This window comes from Malaya genurostris, chromosome 2, assembly GCF_030247185.1.
Source record: "Malaya genurostris strain Urasoe2022 chromosome 2, Malgen_1.1, whole genome shotgun sequence".
In the NCBI taxonomy this organism is placed as follows: domain Eukaryota; kingdom Metazoa; phylum Arthropoda; class Insecta; order Diptera; family Culicidae; genus Malaya; species Malaya genurostris.
Genome location: NC_080571.1, coordinates 15,617,575 through 15,641,816, shown reverse-complemented (window position 1 = coordinate 15,641,816; position 24,242 = coordinate 15,617,575). Strand labels below are relative to the sequence as shown.

At 36.3% G+C, this 24,242-nt stretch overlaps 2 protein-coding genes across 10 annotated transcripts in view; both read left to right on the top strand.

Moving 5' to 3' along the window:
- The window catches only part of LOC131433161 (G protein-activated inward rectifier potassium channel 3), a 307,064-nt gene extending 306,714 nt beyond the window's left edge, over nucleotides 1–350 (top strand). For 5 of the 7 annotated variants that reach the window (XM_058600008.1, XM_058600009.1, XM_058600013.1 and 2 more), the window contains one exon: nucleotides 212–350. Coding sequence is in view for 2 of the 7 variants with exons in the window: in XM_058600010.1 (XP_058455993.1) it covers nucleotides 212–255 (44 nt within the window). In the remaining 5 variants the exon portion in view is untranslated. The remainder of the gene's footprint in view (nucleotides 1–211) is intronic. The other 2 variants (XM_058600010.1, XM_058600014.1) reach the window with 2 other exon arrangements.
- A 401-nt stretch (nucleotides 351–751) lies between these two features.
- The window catches only part of LOC131433163 (G protein-activated inward rectifier potassium channel 3-like), a 42,284-nt gene continuing 18,793 nt past the window's right edge, over nucleotides 752–24,242 (top strand). For 2 of the 3 annotated variants that reach the window (XR_009230032.1, XM_058600017.1), the window contains exon 1: nucleotides 21,682–22,237. Coding sequence is in view for 2 of the 3 variants with exons in the window: in XM_058600017.1 (XP_058456000.1) it covers nucleotides 22,020–22,237 (218 nt within the window). In the remaining variant the exon portion in view is untranslated. Of the gene's footprint in view, nucleotides 943–21,681; nucleotides 22,238–24,242 lie in introns of those variants that run through there. The other variant, XM_058600018.1, reaches the window with a different exon arrangement.

Sequence of the window (24,242 nt, the reverse complement as noted above, 5' to 3'; positions counted from 1 at the left end):
TGTGTGTTTGTGTATGAGCTTTTGTGGGGGAGCTCTGAAGTTCACTGTCAAATCCTACAGTGTCAAAAGCCATCGCAGATGACCGACTAATTGGTTTAATTAAACCTTTTTTTCTCTGTCTCCATTTCTTTGCTCCAACCAACCAACCAACAAACCAACCGACACTCGTCCGGTCCGTGATCGATTGTGTGTGTGCGACTTCGGCCGCTAGCCGGGCTGGAGAAGTGGATCGACGTCGAAAACGGAGTAGAATAGAAACTTCCTGCGGATGCTACCGAGTGGAACCATTCTAGCTTTTTTTTATGTGCGAACCAGATTCGGAAATCCAGTGAGCGGCGCCGTGTGCTGGGCGCCGAAAGTGGTGCAAAAAGTCATCAGTTGCGAAAAAAAAAACAAAAATTTGATTCATGCGTGGTTCACTCTGTTTTACAGGGCTTACATTTAAAAACAAAGTTTTTTTTCCATTCGAGCAATGTAGGTTTATCCGATTTTACGTAAGACACAAGAATAGCGCGAATTTTATCCTTCAATTAATTGTTTTATAATTAAGTTAAGAAAGTGCCGAACAAAAAGAAGCTAATGAATCAAATTCATATAGTTATTACTAGTGCATTAAGTGTCAGAGAATTCGTTAAAACTTGGTAAGATAGAAGAGAAAGAAAACATCAAATAAATCAAATAAAGTGAATCTCAAATAAGCACAGAAAACAAGTGTCAATTTAGTAAAAGAAACAAAAAAAAACGAATCGAAATGTCCGACCGCCAACTATCCCTGCTGGAGGAGAAGAAACCGTTGGGCCGGATATTCATGCGTCCGGGGGTGATCGAAGAGGAACCGGATTCGCTGGACAGTGTGATCGGGAATCTACCGCTGACGATCGTGCCCAGTCTGGCAAGGATTTCCACCCAAGGCAGTGGTTTCAGTCGGCAGGAAAGCGTTAGGTAAGTGCTTATTTCATCTGACCCTTCAGGGGTCTCCTAGGTAGGTTGTTTTACCCGAACGGTCCGCAAACCGTTGTTTACCAACAATGTCTGGCACGCGCGCAGGCGGTACGGCGGTTGTTATCTCGCCTACTTGGATGAGCTTGTGCGTCGGACCACCGCAATCGTGATCGAAGTGGATTACTTGATGATAGTTCGGTTGAGCGTTCTCCGATGAGACATTGAAAACGGTTACTCTCAGGGTCGTGTGATAAGGCTTTTGTTCCCACGTTTTATGGTTTTGCTGGCTGGAATTCTTGGTAAACGTAAATGCGGAAATATAGAAATGACCTTATGATTATAAAAAGAAAATAAATTATTTCACCATATGGACATTGTCCTATCCCGTATCGAATGGAATTTTTCAATTAGTTTCTTGGGCTATCTTGGGCATCAAAACTGTCAAATGGCCAATTATTTCATAGTGCCTGGAGTTTCCGATAAATCATCCCATCCATTCAACAGCAATCCGTCTGGTGGTGGCTCGCGTGAACCGACTTTATTTCCCCGAAAAGATTGGCCTGATATGACAAATTCGATTGATCATACCGGAACAATATAGCATAGTTAATTAAAACAGATAACTACCGAGATACCGAGCACATGGCGGCAAATTTGAATGAATGGGGCGGTATTCCAACAACAATTTAAAAATAAACCGTTATCAGTCATCGCATCAAGGAAAATTGATCGTTTGATTGCAATCGGTTTTTGATATGTTCGGGGGATGTTGTTTACTTCTTAGAAGCTTAGAGTGGAGCTTACCTGCTTACTTTACTTTACTTCGCGAAGTAACCGTAGAAATATTCTCCAGTGAGAAATCGGCCGACTGTAATCGGCCATGTTTGAAAAGGTTTCCAATATTGACATTTTCGATGAGTGACAATTTTTTTGCGGGGCAAAAGATTCAAGAAGACAAACAAAAACCGTGAAGTGGGAAGAATCATTGATCCGAATTTGACACGGATGCAATAATCGATAATCTACTTTATCGACAATTTATAAATTCCGATTCACGTTAGATGACATACGGAAAGTTAAAAATTAAAATGTTGAGGCGAGGGATGGAATTCCCGAGAGGCAGAAGTGATTTGGAACCCTCTGTGGTCGGAATGCTTTAGGACGACCAGAGAATGTGCTCTGTCGGTATAACAAGAGTTACAGATTTGATAGTACAATCTATCGAGTTTCGTTCTGTGGACTGTAGAATTTTATTTCTCACGAATACCTACTTGGGTTTCACGAAAAGATTGTCCACGATCTATCAAATCCCCTTGATACGAGCGTTGTTACTTATGTATTTAGCCGAAACATGAAAACATTATCAGGTGTACAACTTTGCTTCCGCCGTATTTTTCCAAAATTAAAAGTTTTATTGCGAAAACTACAAGGATCAGCCTCATGGGGTTGTTCGAGCCGTTGATGTGGAACAAGGCAACCTAAATTTCTAATGGTCTACAATCAAACAGTTCAATCAATCGTCACACTTCAATCCGCAATTGCAATTGCAGAGTCTGTCTAGATTGATCTTGATTAGGAACTAACACCGAACATTGTTTGTTTTATGGCCGACGAAATTACACCAATATCCCAAATGTATGCAATTATATCTTTTTACATACTTGCGTTACGATTTTGATATTAAAGCTCCTCTTCGCCAGTCTTGTGTTCAAGTTTTGTTTGCAAACAGTTATTTTTATAGCGTTAAGTTTCTCTACCATTCTGCGATTTCGGTTGAAGCGATAAACGTTTTTCTCATTATCAATCGAGTTCATCTTATATAAATTTGAAATTAATCTTAAGCACTCAAAATTTACCCAATTTCTCAGGCGAAACGACATTACATGGAATTTCATCCGAACTTGCATGACACAAGTTCAGAGCATACCAATTAAAGATTCAAATCGTTTTATGGCCAGGGTTGCGAACGGTACTGAAGAATGACACGAAACAGCGGACAGTCAAACCGCACAAATGGTAACTGTCGCCGTGACTGCACCGTATAAAAACGTCATAGATCTCATGACATTTTCTCTCGTAGATGTACCCGTGTGCTTTCATCGGTAGCTGCTTCTACTCTCTTCAATCAGAGAATGGCTTACCACAAAGAACAGTTTCTCCTGTCAAATTCTACAAATTTCGAGAGACATCCAACAAAAAGGCTCAACGTTGAAATTCGTTTTATGTCTGTTCTCACGCGGTGTATGGAGACATACACATGGAAGTTTTGGTCCGCTATGCTGACGGTTTTTCTGTATTCTTTTTTGGTTCTCCGCACTCTCGTTGGAAGAAAGCGGTTCAGTGAGCAAAGCTGAAAAGCTGTGTAAACTAATGCTTTGGCACGAATTTGTATATATATATATATATATATATATATATATATATATATATATATATATATATATATATATATATATATATATATATATATATATATAATGCTTACGGAGATTAAAACGAAATTTATATATTAGGGGAAAATAGTATGAATCATCCCATCATAGTAAAAGCACCCTTTTTCAAATAAACTTCTTCTTTCAAACATTCAAACATGTTTCTTGCAGTAACATTATCTTTCCGCAGGACCTTTCGGCTTTGCTAGCATGACCGGTGAAACAGGTGGGTACGGTGGGTAGTACTACCCACCCGAAAATTCCAAAGGTGGGTAATTACCCACCTGAAATTTCGAGCGAAAACCAATGGTAAGAATTCATAACAAAAAAAATTATTTTTATTGTAATTCGGAATATTAAACAAAATCAAAATCATAGAATGCTAGTTCTGAAGGTAGAGCAAGGATGTGAATTAGTTTAACAATATATTTATTAAGGTGAGACTTGACAAGGGTCATTTGAGCAACCAGAAATCTTTCAGTAACTTAACTTTTCCCTTCCAGCAGAGGAGCCGAGCTTAAGTATCAACACTCAAGTCTCAGATATATCTGAAAGTACTGATAAAGGTCTTTTACCCTTTACTATCCGAACCGGCAAAAAAGAATGCAGTAGAAAGTAACAACTTCTGGTAGCTTTGACGAACCTAATAATAAATAGGAGAAGAGCTTAATCGGAATTTTTCCGGCAGATGTTTAAGCTCGACTCCTTTGGTATAAGTTGAAAGCTAAGATACTAAGATACTTGTCTTGTCTCAGCTTCTATATTTTCACTTAAATAAAAACACTCAAAATCTTTTGACGTAGGACAACGTTGTAATATGAGCATGTAACATTAAATCTTTCACACACTTCAGACCACACGCACTTGACAAATTTCCATAAAACACGTACTCGACAAATTTCCACTCGACACCAAGTCATGAAACCCAGAAACCCACTTGAAATATAAACTTCACCTACATAAGACGATTAAGTTGTCAGCACTTACTTCAGTCCAACGAAAACACCGCGTTCATATGACAAATATAAATAAGGAAACATAAGCATCAAATATCACCCAAAAACAAAACAGTTATGTCATTTCCCCGCTTCTCCACGTTCCACACCTCTCTCAAACAGTGCCATACGACATGACCTAGAATAACAGTAACCCAGGAAAACACACTGACTCGAACCGACACTCACGAGAGTTAAACCTGACTACTCTCAACCTCCCCTTTCCGTATCACACTCACACACTTGCCTAGAAACATTACTCACTCTCTCCTACTCAAATACAATACAATGACCGAGACATGTCATTGGCTAAATCAGATTTACGCTGCGCGTTCTAACTCCTCCCCCCGGATTTTCAGCAATCCATACTGTAAAATCCAACTAGCTAAGTTAGGAGAGTATAGGCTATAAAAAAGTGATTTTTAAATAAAGCAAACAGATTTGTTTAAAACTTAAAGATATGCTGTTTTATATTAAAACGTTTATGTTTTCTTCACCGGTGTGCAAATTCACAATACAGAAAATAATACCGTACAAACAAGGTTTGAACATCTATATCTCAATCATTTTTAATTGATTTTCAATATCATTACACAAACTGCTTGGAAATATTTCTACGCATATTTCAGATAATTGGTGATTGAAACTTCGATTAGGAACGAAAATCATTGTCATGGTTTCCTTTAGCAAATAAGACAGTTTCGTCTGTACACGGTTTTCATAAGATTTCTGGGTTTCAATGAGTGCGTTCGCATTTAATAAAATTACTCATACAAAACAAGATTCTGTATCAAATTGACTTGCACTCTGTGCGGGTCAATACTGCCGTAGAAAAAGTTGCTAACACATCGTTCACAAAGTCCAGGAACTAACTAGGAAAACATAAATTATGGTGCAGGAATCTTTTTTATTCATCAACATTATCTTCGAAGGTGATAATGCCATATAATCGTTCAAGCATTTTAATATTTTTTTCCTTATAGAATGAATTGTCAATGACCTAAACATAGACTTCAGTTGTAGCGATGGCTGTCTCATTCGAGCCAAACATTTTTCACTGGCGTGTCAGAAGATCAGCAAAAGACAAACAGTCACTAGGGGCTAGGTTATTGTGAAAAAAGTGGGTGATGAAACAGATCGCAGTCCAATTCGTCTAATATTTTCACTTAACGGTGATTTTTTTTTGCACATCTTATGAGGCCGTTTCTTTACGATTCGCACTTCAAACGCCTCAATAAATCAATGTAAGAATAACTTTTGATTGTATTTTCTTGTTCAAGTTAGTCGATGTTAATTATACCTGTTACGTTTTCGGGTGGCTTTCCCAGTATGAATGCTGGTATGAATACGGATAAAAATAGTAGATCCATGGTTCGTCCACTGTTTCATACAAACGCATTGTGAGCGAATGCGACACTCATTTGGAAAAGATCTTTTTCAAACCCAGATTTTCGTACAAGATCGTTCATGTGCTAACCATCTCAGCACATCTAATCTAACGAACTTTGATTTTGCGTTCGTACATCACGATTATTAAAACTTGTTTAATTTTTTTTCCAGCTGACTGTTTTATTTGGCCACGTTCAAAATCAGAACACCACAAGCCTTTATTTTTTAATGGATCCGAGTGGGGGAAATACTTCTCAAGCTAGTGCTGGGCTTGCGATGATTTTGTCTTTTAAAAAGCAATGTTTTATCAATACATGGAATTCATTATTTCCATTTTTCATAAATGAAATAGTAACGTCGCTTATATTCAGTATTTGTGATGCTATTGATGTAAAAAATTTGACACATGTTTTCTGAAGGTTGGTACTTTCGAAAAATGAGATTAGTTCGACATCACAAACGTCATCTCAGTCAGGGTCAGTCCCGGGACTTATTGATCGATGCGTTATGTACATCAGCGGCTGGACTGTTTATGGATTTGATTTATGCGCCGTTCGACTCGCGCCACATTTTGATCGAACATCGGGTGTTCCTTTGTATTCGAGGAAATGCTAGATGACCTCGTGGATCATGGAGTACTGGATGAACGAGCTTAGCAATAATTTCTGAAAAAAACGACCTTGCACTCTTAAGGGATAAATATCATTTTCGTTAGAGCCTTAATTTACCTTAATTTGGAGCCTTAATTTACGCGCAGTGCCGAGGGTGCGTAAATTAAATTTCGCGAAAATTAAATAAAACATCGCGTTATTTCAAATTTTTCGCGAAAAAAAAAGTTTTTACAACTTCATTTGAATTTAGTGTTAATAACATGAACAATCCTACTACGTCCGATGCTTTAGCGCCTGAGGACCTTCTGAGTATGTTCTGAGACTATGGAAATGCTTAAGAGATGTTCCAAGATCCAGGAACTATTTAGAGTATTGTCCTTAGGGACTACACTGTGTCAAAACAAGAACTACAACGGCTAATACATTTTTTGTTTGGAGCTCAAACTTTTAGAGCTACACATTGCTTACTTGTCTATTTATAGCTGTTCCAAGTAAGTTCCCAGTCATCAAAGAACTTCAGTGAAAACAGATCTTAGGATCTATACGAGCATTCAGCAGACCGAGAACGATAAGTTCGTTAAAGCACTTTGTTACACTGGTAGATCTTAAGGCCTGAACTCCAGGTAGTTTTTGGATGGCAAAGAGCAATCACAATTATCCTATTGATCGCATATGGCATCACGAATATAGACCGAGAACGATAAATTCTCTAATGCACTTTGTTACACTGGTAGATCTTAAGGGCTGAGGCCAGTGTGTTTTAGAGGGCTACTTTCACGCTTCAAATCTTATTTTCTCAAAAACAGTGCCGAATATCAAAAAACCCTACTGATAATCTCTTAGAAAATTAGTGAAGATTATTCTGTGAATATTTCAGAATGATTCATTGACATTAGCGGTCGGGAAAGTCTTTTTTCTAAAGGAAGAATTGCATAGCTGAAAACGCCGTCTTTCAACTTGTTCATTGAATATCTCGCCTTCAAAAGCATGGATCAAAAATCTATCCTGACAATGTCTAGATAATTTAATTTAGATGCGATTAATGCATAAAAACAGATATGTTTTCGCGATAAAAATGAAGTAAATGTTAGTTTTGTGAAGGTAAGTCGATTTCTATAGACGCACCATTTTTTCTGCTCTTGTTTCCTGGTAACGTGACGAAACATGAAAGAGAAATAAAAACGGCTCAGCAAGGCTGCCAAACAAGCGGTAGCTTAATTGGATTTTATGTGATGTAGTCAAACTTGTAACCGAAAATATCAAAACTTTCCACATCGAGAGTCATTTTGCACATTTGCGAGAGAGCATGGAGGGAAATGTAGTTTTTCGCGACCTACTGACCTCAGCCCTTAAGGCCTAAACTCCAGGAAGTTTTCGGATGGATCATCGGATACGTTGGTAGACCTTGAGGCTTTTTCCGTGAAGGTTTTGAATGAGCAAGCTCTTCTACAGATCTTTTCGCAGTGCGTCAATTTTCTGTAAATAGTACTACGAGTACATACCGCACTCAATAGTCATATAAAAGCGATTATATACAATATTTCTTTTCCAGATAATTCTTGGATGCCCGCGCTCTTATTTAGATTTTTTGAAACTAAACAATTCATTAATATACATTTCCCAATATTCAATTTGCTGAAGCATGTTAGTATGTCAAAAACATCTTTTCACGCGATCATCGCGTAAATTAAATAAAAAATAGCGTTATTTCAAATAAAACGCGTTAAAAAAGTTACGTTAATAAAATGCGCGTAAATTAAGTTCGCGTAAATTGAGGTTTTAGTGTACTTTAAAATAGTGGGTATACAAAATTACCCACCTGGATTTTACATGTTTCACCGGCCCTGTTTGCTAGAACTTTTTATCTAAACTTTGTGCTTTGATTCTGAACTTAGATTCTGGGGCTGGACCTTAGTTCAATTTTAATAAAGTTCCAGAGCGCAGGTTCACAATTCAGGTCAAAACTCAGGTCCAGAAACCAAATCCAGCTTCAGAATCTAGGTTAGAATTATAGACCAGAATGCAGATAAAGTGTCATGGCCAATAATCCAGCTTCAGAATTCAACTCCGAAACCTTGGTCAAACACGAGAATTAACCAGGTTAAAAATTCAGGTGTAGAATCCTTGGTTCTAAACATGGATTTTAAAGTTGGATTCTGTATCTGATTTATGGACGAAGGTTCTGGATTTGGATTTAGAGCTTGTACTTTTGACTCTGATTCGAGACACTCTGAACCTAAACTAGACCTCAATGCTGAAGCTAGACTCTGAACTTGGACCTGGATTTTGGACATGAATTTAGATTCGAGTTGGAGTTCTGGATATGTAATTTCAATTTGGATTTTAAACCAGTATTCTTCATCTGAATTCTTGACGTGAATTCTGGACCTGGACTGTACACCTAAACTTTGTTCCTGGTGTTTTAGTTAGGTCCTTAATTCTAAATCTGGGCTCGGATTCAGAGCTGAATTTCAGCTCGTGATTCTGAACCTGCACAGTAAAAAATTATGTAAATTACAGCTAACACAAATCCACTTATGACTCAATTTTTAAGAACATAATTCGTAAAATAACTGAATTTTACAAGAGTGATGCAAATATGTGTCAAACACACCCAGCTTAAATGTAAATTTTTATGTTTCAGCACTTAAAAGTATGTCAGAATGCATTAAATATGTTGTAACACATAAATGAGTAATTTTTGACGGTCTAATATGTCGGTCACAGAAGACGTAAATTTATACGATTTTTTTCTGATTTTAATTCTTACCTGGATTCTTAGCTTCGATTTTGAACCTAGATCTTGGATCTGGTTTCAGGTCCTTGTTTTTGGACCAGAGTTTTTATCTGAATTTTTAATCAGGCCCTAACCGGAATTGCGAACCAAGATTATGAGCATGTATTTTGGACCTGAACTTCAGAACTTGATTTTTCACATTGATTCTAAACTGGCACCTAGATTTTAGATCTGGATCCTGGAACTAGTTCCGGGCTTGAATTTTGGACCTGAATTCTGTACTGGTTTTTCGAACCAGGTCCTTTGAAATTGAAATTGGACCTGGTTTCTGGACCAAAATTCGGGACTTAAGTTTCTGGCCTTGATTTTGAACCTGGATTCTAAATCAAAATTCGTGACCTTCACTATCGAACCCGCAAACTGGCCATTCCATTGCGTTGGAAATGCCGATAAACTATGTTTCGGAAAACGATTAGTTTGGACAGTGATCCGAACATATCTATTTAACAGTTTACTATCATGTCTCGTTCGATACAGACACAAACTACTAACGGAACAAAGAACAGTAATGTTCAGTGACCGACAGGCAAATTTACAAATAAATTGTAAATGGAAATACCTGCTACAAAATAAATGAGTGAATAGAATTTAGACAAAATAGTTGATTCATTGTAGTGAAATATTCTAAAAATTTTTATAAAATCATTTTAAATCGCCAAGCAAAGGTCCACAGATTTCACGCGCGAGTTGATTTTTTATTATTTCCGCTTTATTATTTTAATTATTAATTAAAACTATTAATTGGTTATATTGGTTGATCTGGGCAGCCGGCTACCGAGAGAACATCGTTCAGTTGCTGGTCGTTTGCTTGTGAGTAACAGAAAAAATACATTTCTTCGGCCCCAAAAATAAAAAATGATAATTGGAAATGAAGTAATCAATCTCAAAATTCTATATGTTGTTATTTTTCTAACCACTCTTTTGATCTTTTGATCTATGTTCACCGTTCGTTCCGTTCGAAGTGCGGCTTTTGCTTCAAACAAATCTGGAAAATTTATCAAAGTATGAACACAATGAAGAGAATAAATCTACAAACCGACAGTTCTAAAGGCCATAAATGATAGTGTTATAATCCGCAAGTGTGGTCAAATCATTTAGCTCCTTACCATTTTCAGTGTCTTTACAAAGAGTCAAGCAAAGAGCTAATTGGATTTCCTCATATACATTAACTTGAACTGATTTTCAATCAGAATAAGTGTCGTCACTAATAAATACGACGTCCAACTTCATGGGTGCTACGATTCAGTGTGGAATGTTAGCGCTGTAGGGAAGGGCACACAAGCAAGAAATTGTTATCAGTGTTTTTAGTGAAATACGAGCCTCTCGATTTGTGTGAGAAAGTGATCGAAAATTGGACCGATCGTATGGCATTCGTACCGAAAAACCAACCTGGCCATGTGACCGAAATCATATTCAAAAATATTTTTCATGAATTGATCTTTTAAATGAAACCAAATTTTGGTCAAATTTAACATATTTGTGTATTTTATATATAAAGTTGTGACAGTTATTACCGACGTAACGTAAATTTCTAAACCCTTTAATGTAAATTGCAATCAGAACATAACGTATCAATGTAAAAGGCTTATACACATTGACTCATGAATTTTACAGTTTTCTGAATGAATCACCAACCCAAAGTATGTTGTTGTTGGATTTTGTCTTGTTTTTGGCTTGAGGAACGGAGCCTTATAGTCGCCATTGACAACCTACACGTGCAACAACCACGCCTCCTAAGATTTGATTGAACCAGAAAAGTTGATAGAACCAAACTGGGAATATCGAATGGGTTGTTAAAAATTATCAAATCGTAAAAAAGGCATGAAATAATCACGGGTCGATGAAAAAAAGAACTATAAACCATAATCTAGCGTAACACCAATAGCCCCATCGAAATGCACAATCTTTAATGCCATGGCTGATAGTCTCGGCTGGTGACCGGTGCAAATCGGTTGTTTACGTGCCAGCAGTAGACGATCAATGAAACAAGATAGGATATTATTAGTTTTTTGCCAGACTTATTTTTTTTTCTAGCGTGCATTAGGATTCGCATTCGTCATTCGTAGGCTACACAATCAATTTTTGAAATCGGGAGTTTTGAAATTCGGCGTTATATGTTGAACTACGTTGCTACGATCAAAATTGGTCTATTTGAATCAGATACATATTTTTCCTGTACATCTTCTTTATGGCTTCGCTGTCAACGTTTATATTGTGATACGTAGCTTCCAGAAGATGATGGAAACATACATTGGACTGAAAATCAAAAAGAGAATACATGAGAGGAAGAGGCTCTGAAGAAGAAACACTACGAATATTGATAAATGGTGGATATATTGAGGTGGTTGACGAGTTCGTGTATTTGGGCTATATATAGCTCGAAATGCAGATAGAAGACGGAACATGGAGACGGTGTATGAACCATGAATTGCAACAGTTGCAATGAATAGCAAAAGATGAACGATTACGATGAGCTCGGCATGCCATTACGATGCCGTATTGCAACCCACCAGCATATATTTTCACCAAACATAAAAAAATTGTGTCGTGAATAAAACTTACTTTACTATGGGGCGCCTTTTCGAAATTTACCCTGTACAAGAATCGATAGAACTTAATCGTGAATATCTCCTTTTGTATTTAAGGCAGAAACATATGGTCAGTAATTTATGAAAAAAAATTTCAGTAGTATGAGATAACCATAAATAAATGAAAATTGATGTATTCTAAAATGTTTGATATGAACGAGCATTATTGTGAAATTCAGTGCCGCATGAATCGAACGAATCATCGCATAAATCGTGTCGTGCAAAACCGACACATAGAAATACGGAATATTTTCAGTGATAGAGTGCAGTGAGCTTACGACATGTTTTGTTCGCTAGTAAAACAGACCCGATCAGATGCACACAACAAAATCATAACACAAGTATATCAACAGTTGATACGTATAACAATTTTTGTTATTTTGAGATATTTAACAAATGAAAACAGCTGAAAGTTAAAACTTATGATAAAAATATAATAACAAAATCAGTTATGATGTTTTATTTTCATTTGCAAGACTCATGATAAAGTTCATTAATTGAAAAAAATGAGTTTTTTCGTTGCTTTATATCGAAATATAATGCTCAGAGTTTAAAAAAACTAAAAGAAAAAATCATCACTAAATAAATTCTTCATTTAATAAAAAAAGTCATTCAACAATTTTGGATTGAAACGATGCTTAAAGTTAACTGTGATATAGTTTTCATGTGTTAAATTTGCTATATAATTTATTACAACTTTTGTTATAAATTTCTGTTTTCGGACCTCTGTAGTTATATCAAATTTAATAATAATTGTGATACAAACGTTTCAATATTTGTTACGATTTTGTTCCCGCTAGAGTCTTTTTTGTTATTTTAACAGCCTACCAGCCAAAAATATTTTAAAATTTGTTACAAAATATTTCTGAAATAAATTATTTCAGTTGTTATAATTCTGTTATTACCATCTGACCGGGGACACTAATTGTGTATGGTTATATACCATGAGTATTTTTAATTGATTAATATGAGGGAGACACATTTATGCAAATTGCTTAAGATGGTCAATTTAGTCAGTCGATTTATAGACAAACTAATGTTTGATATTCTTGCATATAGCGAAATGGTTCATTCTATGTTACGGTCTAAAATCTTTGACATGATGACAACTCCTCACCCAAGTGATTCCTACTATATAATAATTTATGGAAGAACTCAATAGTATTTAATCAAGATCTTTGTATATGGAATTACAACAGGCTTGTAATATGTTGACTATAAATATATCGTTTGTGAAATGCATATCATATGAGTATATAAATGAATAATACAGGCAAAAATGTCTTGAATGGGTAAAGGAAAAAAATGGTGTCGTGACATTGAATTGGCCCTCTCAGTCGCCCGATGCCAATCCAATTGAGAACGGCTTAAATGAAGACGAAGCTTGGGAAAAACCGACCACACAATTTGAAACAGCTTGTTCGCCGAATTCACAAATGTGAGGTTCTTTTTAAGAAGAATACGCACAAAATCTCGCTCAAAGTATGCCTCGAAGGTGTCAAGCCATTATTAACGCTGAAGGCTCTATTAATTTATTTGCATTTTCTCACAACAGTGACCACGCTCTTATGTAACAGACTGTATGTTACTATTTCTCATGATTTTTTGAAGAAATTATAGATACTTTTTGTTCACGCTTGGCGAGTAGATATCAATATTTTACTCGTAAAATCGAAGATGACGGCTTTCGGTTTGTGGATATTTGTGTATCGCTATACAATTTGTATTTTTGAGACGGGTTTGATAAGTAAGTTATTGAAATTAATGTCGATATTCGATAATTTATGTCGATTGTGGAAGAATTCGTTCGTATTCGTATTCACGTCATCCAGCTATGTCTTTGACATTACCCTCCCGTCTTTTTACAAAAACAATCGGTTGGACCTTTCAAAACTTTCAAAATCAGTACATGTGTTTTTTTCGTAGGAAATTAAACGAGGAAGAAAACCACCTTCAAAGACCGCAAAACAATCCGACATTTGTAGAAAATGCTAATAAAGGAAAATCGACACAAGGTCCGAACAATGGCTCATTAGCACCCCTGCTGCTAGTAGTCGTAATATGATGTGACTTTCTTTTGTCATGCTATAACTTAATATGAAGATTGTTTTTATGCGACAAGCCATGTTCCAAAACTCTCTATAAGGACACAAAAAAGTCTAACTGTTTAATTTGAAAAAAATAGGTTTTTAGTGTCTTGTGTTCGATAAACTCAGATCAAAACACTTTGCCGAAGACATAAACTCTCTATCTCATGTAGTTTAGAAGATATGGACGATGATATTTTATGCAAACAAAAAGTAATTTACATTACTGTCGACGTAGAGTTATTGCTATTTGCAACAATTGCTCGCTTAGCGGTTCAAATTGTACTGTTTAAGTTTGCAGTAAGCATTTCAATTTGAACTGCTCTGCACTGACGAGTCTAAGACTAAACGTAAAGATAGTGAAATTGGTTATGTGCCCTAGCACAAAATAAAGTTAATCCCTAAATAAATTTACATGACTTTTATGTGTCTTTACGTCAAGCTTAGGAACATGGTTTGCCACTTGAAAAGAGTCTTCATACTAAGCTAAGTAACTATCGTAAATACATTAAATAACTCAATTCGAATGTTTTTTTTTCAATTGCGTCAATGCGTTCCTGACGTCCCGAAGGAATTCAATTGGTAGCTTTTTGGCTGATCGCAGTTTTTTGTTTGCAGAAAATTTTCAGAAGAAAACTACACAATTAGAGTCCGCTAAGGTAGCTAATACAAATATTTTTAAAGTTTTTTGGGCGACTCTGGTTCAACCCTACACAGAAAAATATTATGAATTTTACAGGTGACATGACTCTACCAACGATGCAATTCATAACTACTTAACTTGTCAAATGACGCTATATTCCATTCGTACAAACTTTTACAGGCTCCGAGTGTAATTTGCGCTTGGCTACCTAGTGTCGCTGTATGAATTCATATGTATCAATTATTTGTTAAACAGATATGTGCTACTCTGGCTCAGTAGATTAAGTGGCGTGCTTTGCGATCTAATGTGTCTCGGTTCAAGTCGCGCTGTTGCTATCGATCTTTTGTTTTTTATCCATTATCATCATATTATCTTTTGTTTCCAATCCAGAGAAACTTATTGTACTCCTAGTAAATGGAACACAGTAAATTTCACTAAACGAATTTCGAACGATTTTCGACAAATTTCAAAGGTGTCTTTCATCGATTTGTTTGAAAAAAAAAAAATAAATAAATAAATGCTATATTGTTCCGCGTGCTCCCGACAGTTTCAACGTATTTTCGGCCTTGCTTCAACCCATTCCGATTGTGTTATCAATGACGTGTTGATTTCCTACGAATGTGACGATGTTGCTTTCCAAACGTCGTTGAATCATAGCGATAATAAACACGTCACGTCTTTGTTTTGACCACTATACATACAGTCCTAAAAACATAGATTTGGCAATTTGTCGACTGATGCTATGTCGTTCACAGTTTTTCTAGGTTTCACATGCTTAGCGAAAAATTTGCTATTTCATTTGGTGTTCCACGCGATTTGCTGATAAGATGTTTAGCATGCAAAAAATCACTCCCCAATCTGGGAGCTGGGTTGGTCATTATGACAAAAATGTTCGGCAACGTATTGCTATTTGCACTGTATTAAAACCGAATCGCTAACTTGACAGATTGTCAGGCGTTCTTCAAATCGTATCAGGACATCACATAATTGCATCAATAAAAGAAATAAAGTTTTCGATTTCCTTTCAGTTCTCAGTGAACAAGTTTTTCCTAACTCAGTATAATTTCTAGTTTTCATGTAACCGGATTTTCCCGTGTGAAATTTCTATTACCCATCAAGTGATCACCCTTGGTCCTGTTCTCGGAAATTTGTTTGTTCGCTGAAATAGATTCTCGCAAATTGCCCGAGCAAATAAATAAGAAATCCATTTGTCGACACTGCACTACTTGCCTTACCAATCGATGGTACGATTTGAATCGAAGTAGGCGTTGGTAACAACAACGAGAGTCTGTCACGTCACGAGGTTCCTTTCGAAAAACCATCGTGTTTACAGCGAATCAGGTCGTCCAGTTTGCACCTCTTTGTGCTGTCCTGTTTGACGTACTCAAATATTTTTCTGTGAGCTTGTTTGTTAAATACTGCAAAGTGCTCGACAATAGCAATTTTGCCCAAATTATGAAAACAGAGCTGGTTTCGGATGGCAGAGCATTTTCTCGAAACTATACCGTCATCATCATCGATCACGTTGTTATCAGTGTGTACTTAACATTGTATGCTAATTGACGTTAAATTCGAACTATGGCTAATGCTTTTTACCGTACTGTGTTCTACAGTATTGTATTTTCGATCCAAATACTGTGTGCTGTATTTTGATATGTACTCTTTATTCCTATTTAAAGCCTGAGGACAGTGAGTCACATATAGATTTTGAATCGACCACGTGACTCCATCAATTCCCTTTTCGTCTGTGTGTTTAACAATCTTGTTGAGTCGATTTTCTTTTTTTTTCGAACGCTACCAGGATAATAAAGTGTGATAAAATGGCACATGCATTGAAACGACAACATAAATGTTTTTTATGTACTAATCGTATCTAAACTAAATGATCTAGACTTCATCACGGTAGATTTATCGTATAAGCCAGGTATGCCATTCCTAGCGTTGCAGTTTTCAGCAGCTCTTCAGTCAGAAACAAAGTACAACTCGAGCGGTAAACTAAATGAATCATTCTGAAAATTGTGCAGAATATACTTAACTAAATTCCAGAACCATCATCGGATGGATTTTTCTATATTACCGCTCAACTTTGTTAGAGATAACTCAACCGATTTCAGCAAACCTAGGCTCCTATTCAATTTTTTTTTCATGAAGTTCGAATATCAAATGGTCACTGTCGGTTCTGAAGATACAATAGTAAAAGTGACGTAACCGACTAACCGCACATTTGTCATCGGCTGAGCTTTCTCGAAGATGGCTCAATGAATTTCGGTAAACTTTTTTTAAAGCTAACAATGCCAATCAAATTTGGAAGGATTATGGCGAGCAATTCCGGTTTCGATATTATATGTGACGTAACCATCGAATCCTAGTATATTTTATTTCACTAAAATTTCTCGGAGATAAAAGAATCAATTTCGAGAGACTTTGACTCGTGTGATAGCTACTATTAGGTTGTTTGATAAGCTCACAATACCGATGGCCGAGGATAGAATCTTACACGTTTGAATGGCGCGTTTGAATTGCCGTAGCAAAACCTGCACTCCTGTTACTTATGTGTATGATATTCAAATAATAAATTGAATTATTCAGTTGCATAACACAACATTATGATTGTTAGTATTAATTATTATTAATCGCAGCATATGTGTTATTCGCTGTATTGCATTTTTTCAGCCATCCTTCTAGTAAAGAGGCTATGATTTTTCTCAATCGTACCGGCACTGCGATTTGTTTTTCAATACGGTTGAAAACTCGTGTTTTCAAAACCAAGCTTCGGTATCGGTTATCGTTTTCATTCCCGCGTGTACGAAATCCTTAACTTTATCAACACATGTACATACCGCTGTGAATTGTGAACATATAATTAGATTCCCAAAAATTAGAAAATTCCAATTCCCAGCAGTTGATGCACCCAACCTTATATAAATTGACTAAAATTATCAGTGCATAATTTTAGTTCAACTTTTTTTCGGTTTTTCAACGATATCAAACTAACTAGAGATTATAAGAGGAGAAAGAATATGAAATCATAGAGCCATAGTACTCAAGGAAGAGCAAGGATGTGAAGAATAAAGTGCGGAAAAGTAAGACGTGACAAGGGTCATTTAAGTAAGCAGAAGGCTTCTCGTATCTAAACTTTTACCTTCTACCAGAGGAGTCGAACTTAGGCATCTTAGCGATACGAGTCAACCGAGTCTCTGATATGTCAGAAAGTAAAAGCAAAGGTCGTTTGCCATTTACTGTCCGAACCGGCTTCAACTGTTTGAGGGCATCTTCTTTCAATACTCATGTTAGGCAAATTTATTATTTTCGCAAATTTACTCGCCCCTCCATGCACTTTTGATGATTAAAAACGTTTTTCTACATCAATTATTTCCGATCGAATCAGTAGTGTTTTTTTTAGAATTTAAATCTTCACTGATCTCGATTTTAAAAGTTTTGACTTGATTTGGTTAGGCAAATTGTTTCCAATAATAGAAATTGTTTCAACACAGATAAAAATATTTTGTGAATTTACATCAATTTTCACGCACATATTTGGAGGAGACAATTCAGTGGAAAGTTACTTTACTGCTTTTCATTTTTCAATATAGTTTTAAAGCAAAACTAAGTATTTTTTCAATTTTTCAATGTAATTTTAATGCAAAACTAAGTAGTTTTCTCCATTTTTGAATGTAATTTTAAAGCAAAACTAAGTATTTTTTTAAATGTACAATCATTGAAAATTAAATTCATTCCAATTTTATTTTCAAATCGGTAATGGTTTAGAATCAGATTTTAAATTCAACTGATGTCTATTTCATAGAACTATTGATTTACATGTCGCGTAAATACCATATTTTTTCTGTATATTTGCACCAAATTTCCTGAAATATTTTGAATTTCATCGTTTCCATTTCTGATTTATCTACACACATGAGAAAAAAAAAATTATGAGTATTTATATATTCACCTATTTTTCAAGATTTCTTTTGATAATGCCAAAATGTTAGTTGGGCAAAAGTTGTAACTGGAATCACTAGCAATCGAATGATGTGTAAAAATCAGGGTGGTAAGTGAAAATTGGGAAAAAGCCTGGAATTTGATTTTACCGGAAAAACGGGAAAAGCCGGGTGTTTTAGTGCAAAACCAGGAAAAATATTAGTAGCTCGAATATAAGTAAAAAATTTCAGCATTTATAATTTATTTTAATTCAACAAGTGAAAAGTTGGAGGCTAAGCCCATTTTTTCGTTTTTGCGAGAAGCTCAGCAAAAATGTTAAAACAACTATTTGTCCCATACAGGTTCAACGCTGAACAATTCATTGGATCCTCGTACAACGTCCAACGGTTTTTTAAGAGTATAAAAGCAGTTTTAAATCAATCAGAAGTCATTAGAGTCTTTTTAACTATACTAATGACTGGCCTTTACTGTTACTGAATATTAAATCTAAACCAATTTTATTTAGTTTTGATTTCAAAGGATGTGCAATGTTTGGATTGAAGTCCACCGATATTCTTTTTAAATTTTCCGATGGGGGAGGCAGAGTTGTAAGTGATTGTTTTTTCAACAATCTTAATTTTTTGTCGAGGATTGTTTGGATTGAACGCTCCGGATATCCATTGAGCTTTCCAATTTCGAAAATAAAGTTTTTCTCTTTTATTGCAGCATTGAACTGTCATTTGAAAAATTTATTAGGTTCTACAAAAGATCCTACGAATAATTTGAAAAAATCTGGGGTATACAAAATCTCGTGTTCTCATTGTAATAAAACATATTTTGGACAAACAAAGAGAACTCTAGACATCCGTTTCAAAGAGCACGTCGCTGAAATAGCGAAAGCATCTAAAGAATTAGAGAAAGGACTACCACATCATTTCAAGTCAAAAGTAGCTGAACATGCCTTTTCTGAAGATCATGAATTCACTACCAACGACATAAAAATCATAAGACGAATTTCCAACCCATGGAAATTAGACACAGCCGAAAGTTTAGAAATCTTCAAAAATAACTCCATTTCTTTATTGAATCGTGACCAAGGAAATAAGCCCTCCTGGCTATTCAAGTTATTACCGACACATAAGATAAAAATAGATTTAGGAAATACTTAATCTTTTAATCTCCCACTTCTTCAGTTTGTTACCCTCCGCTGACAATCAATCTACTGTCCTACCCGTTTGTTACTTCCTGTTTCTTTCCGTTTTTACCCGTTGACAATAAGACATTTCGTATAAAAGGAGCAGCATTACAGCATTCTTTCAAACAAACTTATAAAACCGATGCACTGAAGAAGGATGTAAATAACATTCCGATATACGCGTATCTGTATTATAACGTTTGTTATGCTTAATTGAAGTATAGTGACTTTGTGAAAGTATAATAACGTGACAGTGAAATAGTGGAATTAAATGGTACATAAATAGTGACACTATTGAGAACTAATTGGCTCAAGTGGTTCTGATTCCTGATAAGGTTAAAGCCTCTATAATCGAAACAATAAAAAATTGTGGAAGGATTTCTTGATTGAGTGAGATTCAAATTTGAAAAATAGGCAAATAATTGCGAAACACTAACGTTACTAATATATATGATCGTCAGCTGCGTTCAAGAAGTAATTGTATTCTTTGTTCTTTTTCGAACACATGTTTGGCATTTAGCGCCGCACTGCACACATGTTAAATGTGGCAAATCCATCTACAAATTACCGAGATACAAGTGTTTCAAATTAGGTTCATAAAATCTATCGCCGAATGTTCTGAATTGGCCTGCTTGTTCCCGTAGAATCAACAGATTCAATATACTCAAGCGAACACGGTGTGCCGCAGATGGAATAAGATGACATCTACATACCACAAAAAGAAGCACTCAGCGAGTGACAAGCTACCTGCTTCAATTGCGGCTGGCTGCCGATTAAAGTTAAACTTGTAAGATGGCATATATTTATAGGTTCCCTTCTGTGAGAACGTTCATGCGATGCAGAAGGGAGCGATACATTTTCTTGCGTGACGTAAATAATCCCTATACCGAATGAAGCAGATCTGCTACTATATGAAATTCTATGTGCAGACCAACGATCGAAACCGTCGGCCGTGTACGAAAAATCAATAGGATGGCATCATTTGTCCTTCTGTTAATGGTTAGTGAAAACATAGGTCGATTCCAACCAATTTTTCAATAGTAAGCTATTGAAATACTGAAACGACGTTGCCATACGTTGTCTAAGTTAAACGTTTACCTATCGATTGAAACCCATCCACAGAACACTGAGTTATTAACGTTCAAATTCATGACATTTTTAATGGCAAAAGTGCATAAAAGATACAACTGCTGCTTTGGTCTCTATATTGCTCACTCATGCCTAGCTACAAAAGTCGTAGATTATTGATTGGACTCGACGCTCTTGGCATTTGACATGGTTTATCCCCCGCCATATTGAACAACGTACTAGATTTTTGCCCTGCACTCCTGAGTGAAATTTTCATTCTAAGATGAAAATGATGAATTATTTGATAATGAATTTGATGAATTGACATTGTCAATTGAATTTAAGATTTTCTATCACAATCAGAGCATGATAACTCTTCTCAGGGTAATTTAGCTGTGACTTCAAACCGAAATGACATGAGAATGCAAAGTTGACTTAAACAGAGAGTTGAATACCGTATCGGGTAATACTAAGCCACCGGCATCTTAAAAAAAGACAAACTCATTTTTCTGGCTACTCGATTGGCCCTAGCTTGTAGCGAAACATCAACTTCGTGTCAATACTCTCGAGTCTAGCTCTCCTGCTGATGCAACCCCTAAACCCCAACCGGTTGATGTAACCGATGACGTACTACGGGAAATGATAATGACAACCGTAGGCTTTGCTTTTTCCAGTCCAACAATCGCTTGTAAATATTTCAATATCTCACACAGTGAAAAATGATTTGAATGATGGTTGTTTTGCAACAGGCAACATGTCGATCCGGAGAGGGTGAAGTGGCGGAAAATTATTTGACTTGATAACGAAGTCTCCGGTTCGGTTTTGTATATCTGTGCCTGTGTCTGTGTATTCTGTGCTGTTTGGTGCTTGGACAGGGAGAGGCTGGGCCGGACTGAGTCGAGCCGGGTGTTGAAGTTGGGAAGTATCGATGATAGGTGGTGAACAGGGCCCAGGCCTTGCCTTGCCTTGCCGCGACCGAACTGTATTGCTGATAACTGCCGATTTCGGATTAGTCTTGCACGCACGGTAGACACGACCGAACGGAATTGAGGATTCGCTTCGTCGTCGGAATCGGTTGACTGAAAATTATCAGTAATTTGTGTTTTTTTTTTCTTCTGACTTTGCGACGATTGTTGTTTCGGTTGGATTTGCCATTTTTTTTGTTTGTTTGAAAGCGTCGATTGACGATTCGCAAAATGTTACTAATCCGGTGATTAGAGTTTAATTTTGTTTTATGGCGGCAGGGAAAGTCCAAGTGCCGTAGTGCAGTTATCGAGATAGCAAAGAAAAAAAAATACCGAAGCTTAAAACGTGAGCCAAACAGTTTGAACAGTGTCCGTCCGTGACTGGAATGAGCCGCGAGCAAAAGAAAGATCTAGCCGTTCCGATGGGGGACATTGAAGCGCCAGATGGCCAGGATAACCAGAAGCTGCTGTTCGATAAGTTCCCACCGATACTGATCGGGGGCCAAAACGGAGGCTATCAGCAGTTGCATCGGCAGAAAAGTAGTCCAGTGACGCCTACTTCTCCGCTTGTCTATGCGCCTCGATCGCCGTCGCTTGGCAGAAGGTGAGTCAACAAAGTGGTGGGCCCTGTTTCCTGGCTACTAGATTGGGATTCGGTGATTTGCCGTTTGAATATTATTCTTATTCCTTTTTGTCTTTCTCGTACAGAAATTCTATGTAATAACTTTGAAAATTGACTTTTGAATTGAATTTTGTCGAGATCATAAAATGTCTGTGTTTAAATGTGATGAATAATTTCTCGCACTAGCATGCTATTGAATTTTATCTGAAATCAACTTCTGGTTTCGGAGTAAAATATGGAAATTATAACACAAATCATACTATATTGTTAACATTTATGAGAATTTGGTTTGTGCGAGAGGCACATATTCAACTCCCATTTCCGCTTAGCAGTTCAAGGTGGAGATTAGGCGGAGATAACAGTTCAGAAATTTCTTTAAGCAGGCAAATCCAAGGGTAAAATGTGCAACAGAATAAAAGAAGGGCATTGAATCTAGCAAAATCCACGAATCAAAACATCCTATAGCTTGGAAACTGAAAGTATCACCCGCAACGAATCCAGGGATTCAGACATTTCCCTTGAATCTATAAGTTTGTGAAAATCGATTTGGTCATTCTGAGAAAAGAAAGGTTTGCAGTTCATTCAAAAACTACTGCACCATTTTTTTTCAAATTTTGCACACACTTTCTACATAAAAAAACTAGACCCCAACGTTTTCCTTTTTGTTGTTTGTTACTTTGGGGAGGTTGAACAGCTATAAAATGGCGGATTTTTTCGTGAAAAATCGTAGTTTTCGCTTTGAAATTAAAAAAATAAAAAAAAAAATAAAATAAAACAGAAACGTTGGGGTCTAGAAAAACTTCTACTCTAACTATGCTGCGTTCATTTGTTCACTTCTGATTAGTCTGCGCTGAGATACAGTGGACACCGCAAATCATGATTTTTAAGAAGCGTCCTCAAAAGTACCTCTTCACCGACTTATTTCTCAATATTTTTCCACGAAAAAACTTCAAAATGTTGTTCGAATGGTGCGAAATTTTCCGCTGAGAAATCGAAGTGAGTTCTAATTTTGGAGTTTTCTTCACTACCTTCGGTGCTTACAGAACAAGACATTGAAAAACAAATTGAAAAGTTTTGCAAACTAGAAGAATTTATCAGCCATCGTTTGTTGAAAAATACTCATTAAATTGAACATTTCAGCTTATCGCATTCTAGTTCCGAAGTCTGAAGTTGAATCCGGATTAAATTTTCTGGAAAATTTAAAATGATTTCAAGACCTTTCGTTTGAATCTTAGGTTGTGAAAATCGGTTTAGTTATTTCCGAAAAAATTGAGTGGACATTTTATACTTAATTTTCACATATTACCCTCTAACTCTGGAACCGGAAGTCAGAACTTGACCTGGACCTGAGTTCTGGACTTCGATACGCAATTTTGAAACAGAATTTTAAAACTGAAATTATAGTTCAGACCAGAATTCAGTTCTAAAATTCCTGCACGGAATTCAGACTTAGAATTCATTGTCAGAATTCTAGCTCAGATTTCTGAAACTGAGCCTCGAGCCTGAAGTTCTGCAGCTGTGGACCGATATCCAGGACCAGAGTACAGATCCAAAACCCAGTTGAATTTCCAGAAGACAGTTCTAAAATTGTAAAGGAACTAGATTCTTAAGATTTATAAAGTGAATTCCGGCTCTGGATTCTAGAATTGAGTTTCGGAGCTCAATTATAGATCTGAATTTGGAAACTGGAAATTTTGCAACTAAAATTTAGAATCCAGTTCCAAACCAGAAACTTGGTCTTGAATTCAGTTCCAAAACATAGTCATAGAACAATCCTGATCCAGCATTCAGAACTCAAGCTCAGAGTTCAGTTCCAGAATCTAGCATCAAGTTTGAGTTTGAGTTTCAGAATACATTTCCAGAATTCGGTTCTAGCATTCTGCACCAAAATTCGGTTCAGAATTTCAGATCCAGAATGCAGATTCTTTTACATCACAGAAGTTTAACCACCTATTTTATTCGTATTCTCGTCATTCGGTTATGTCTC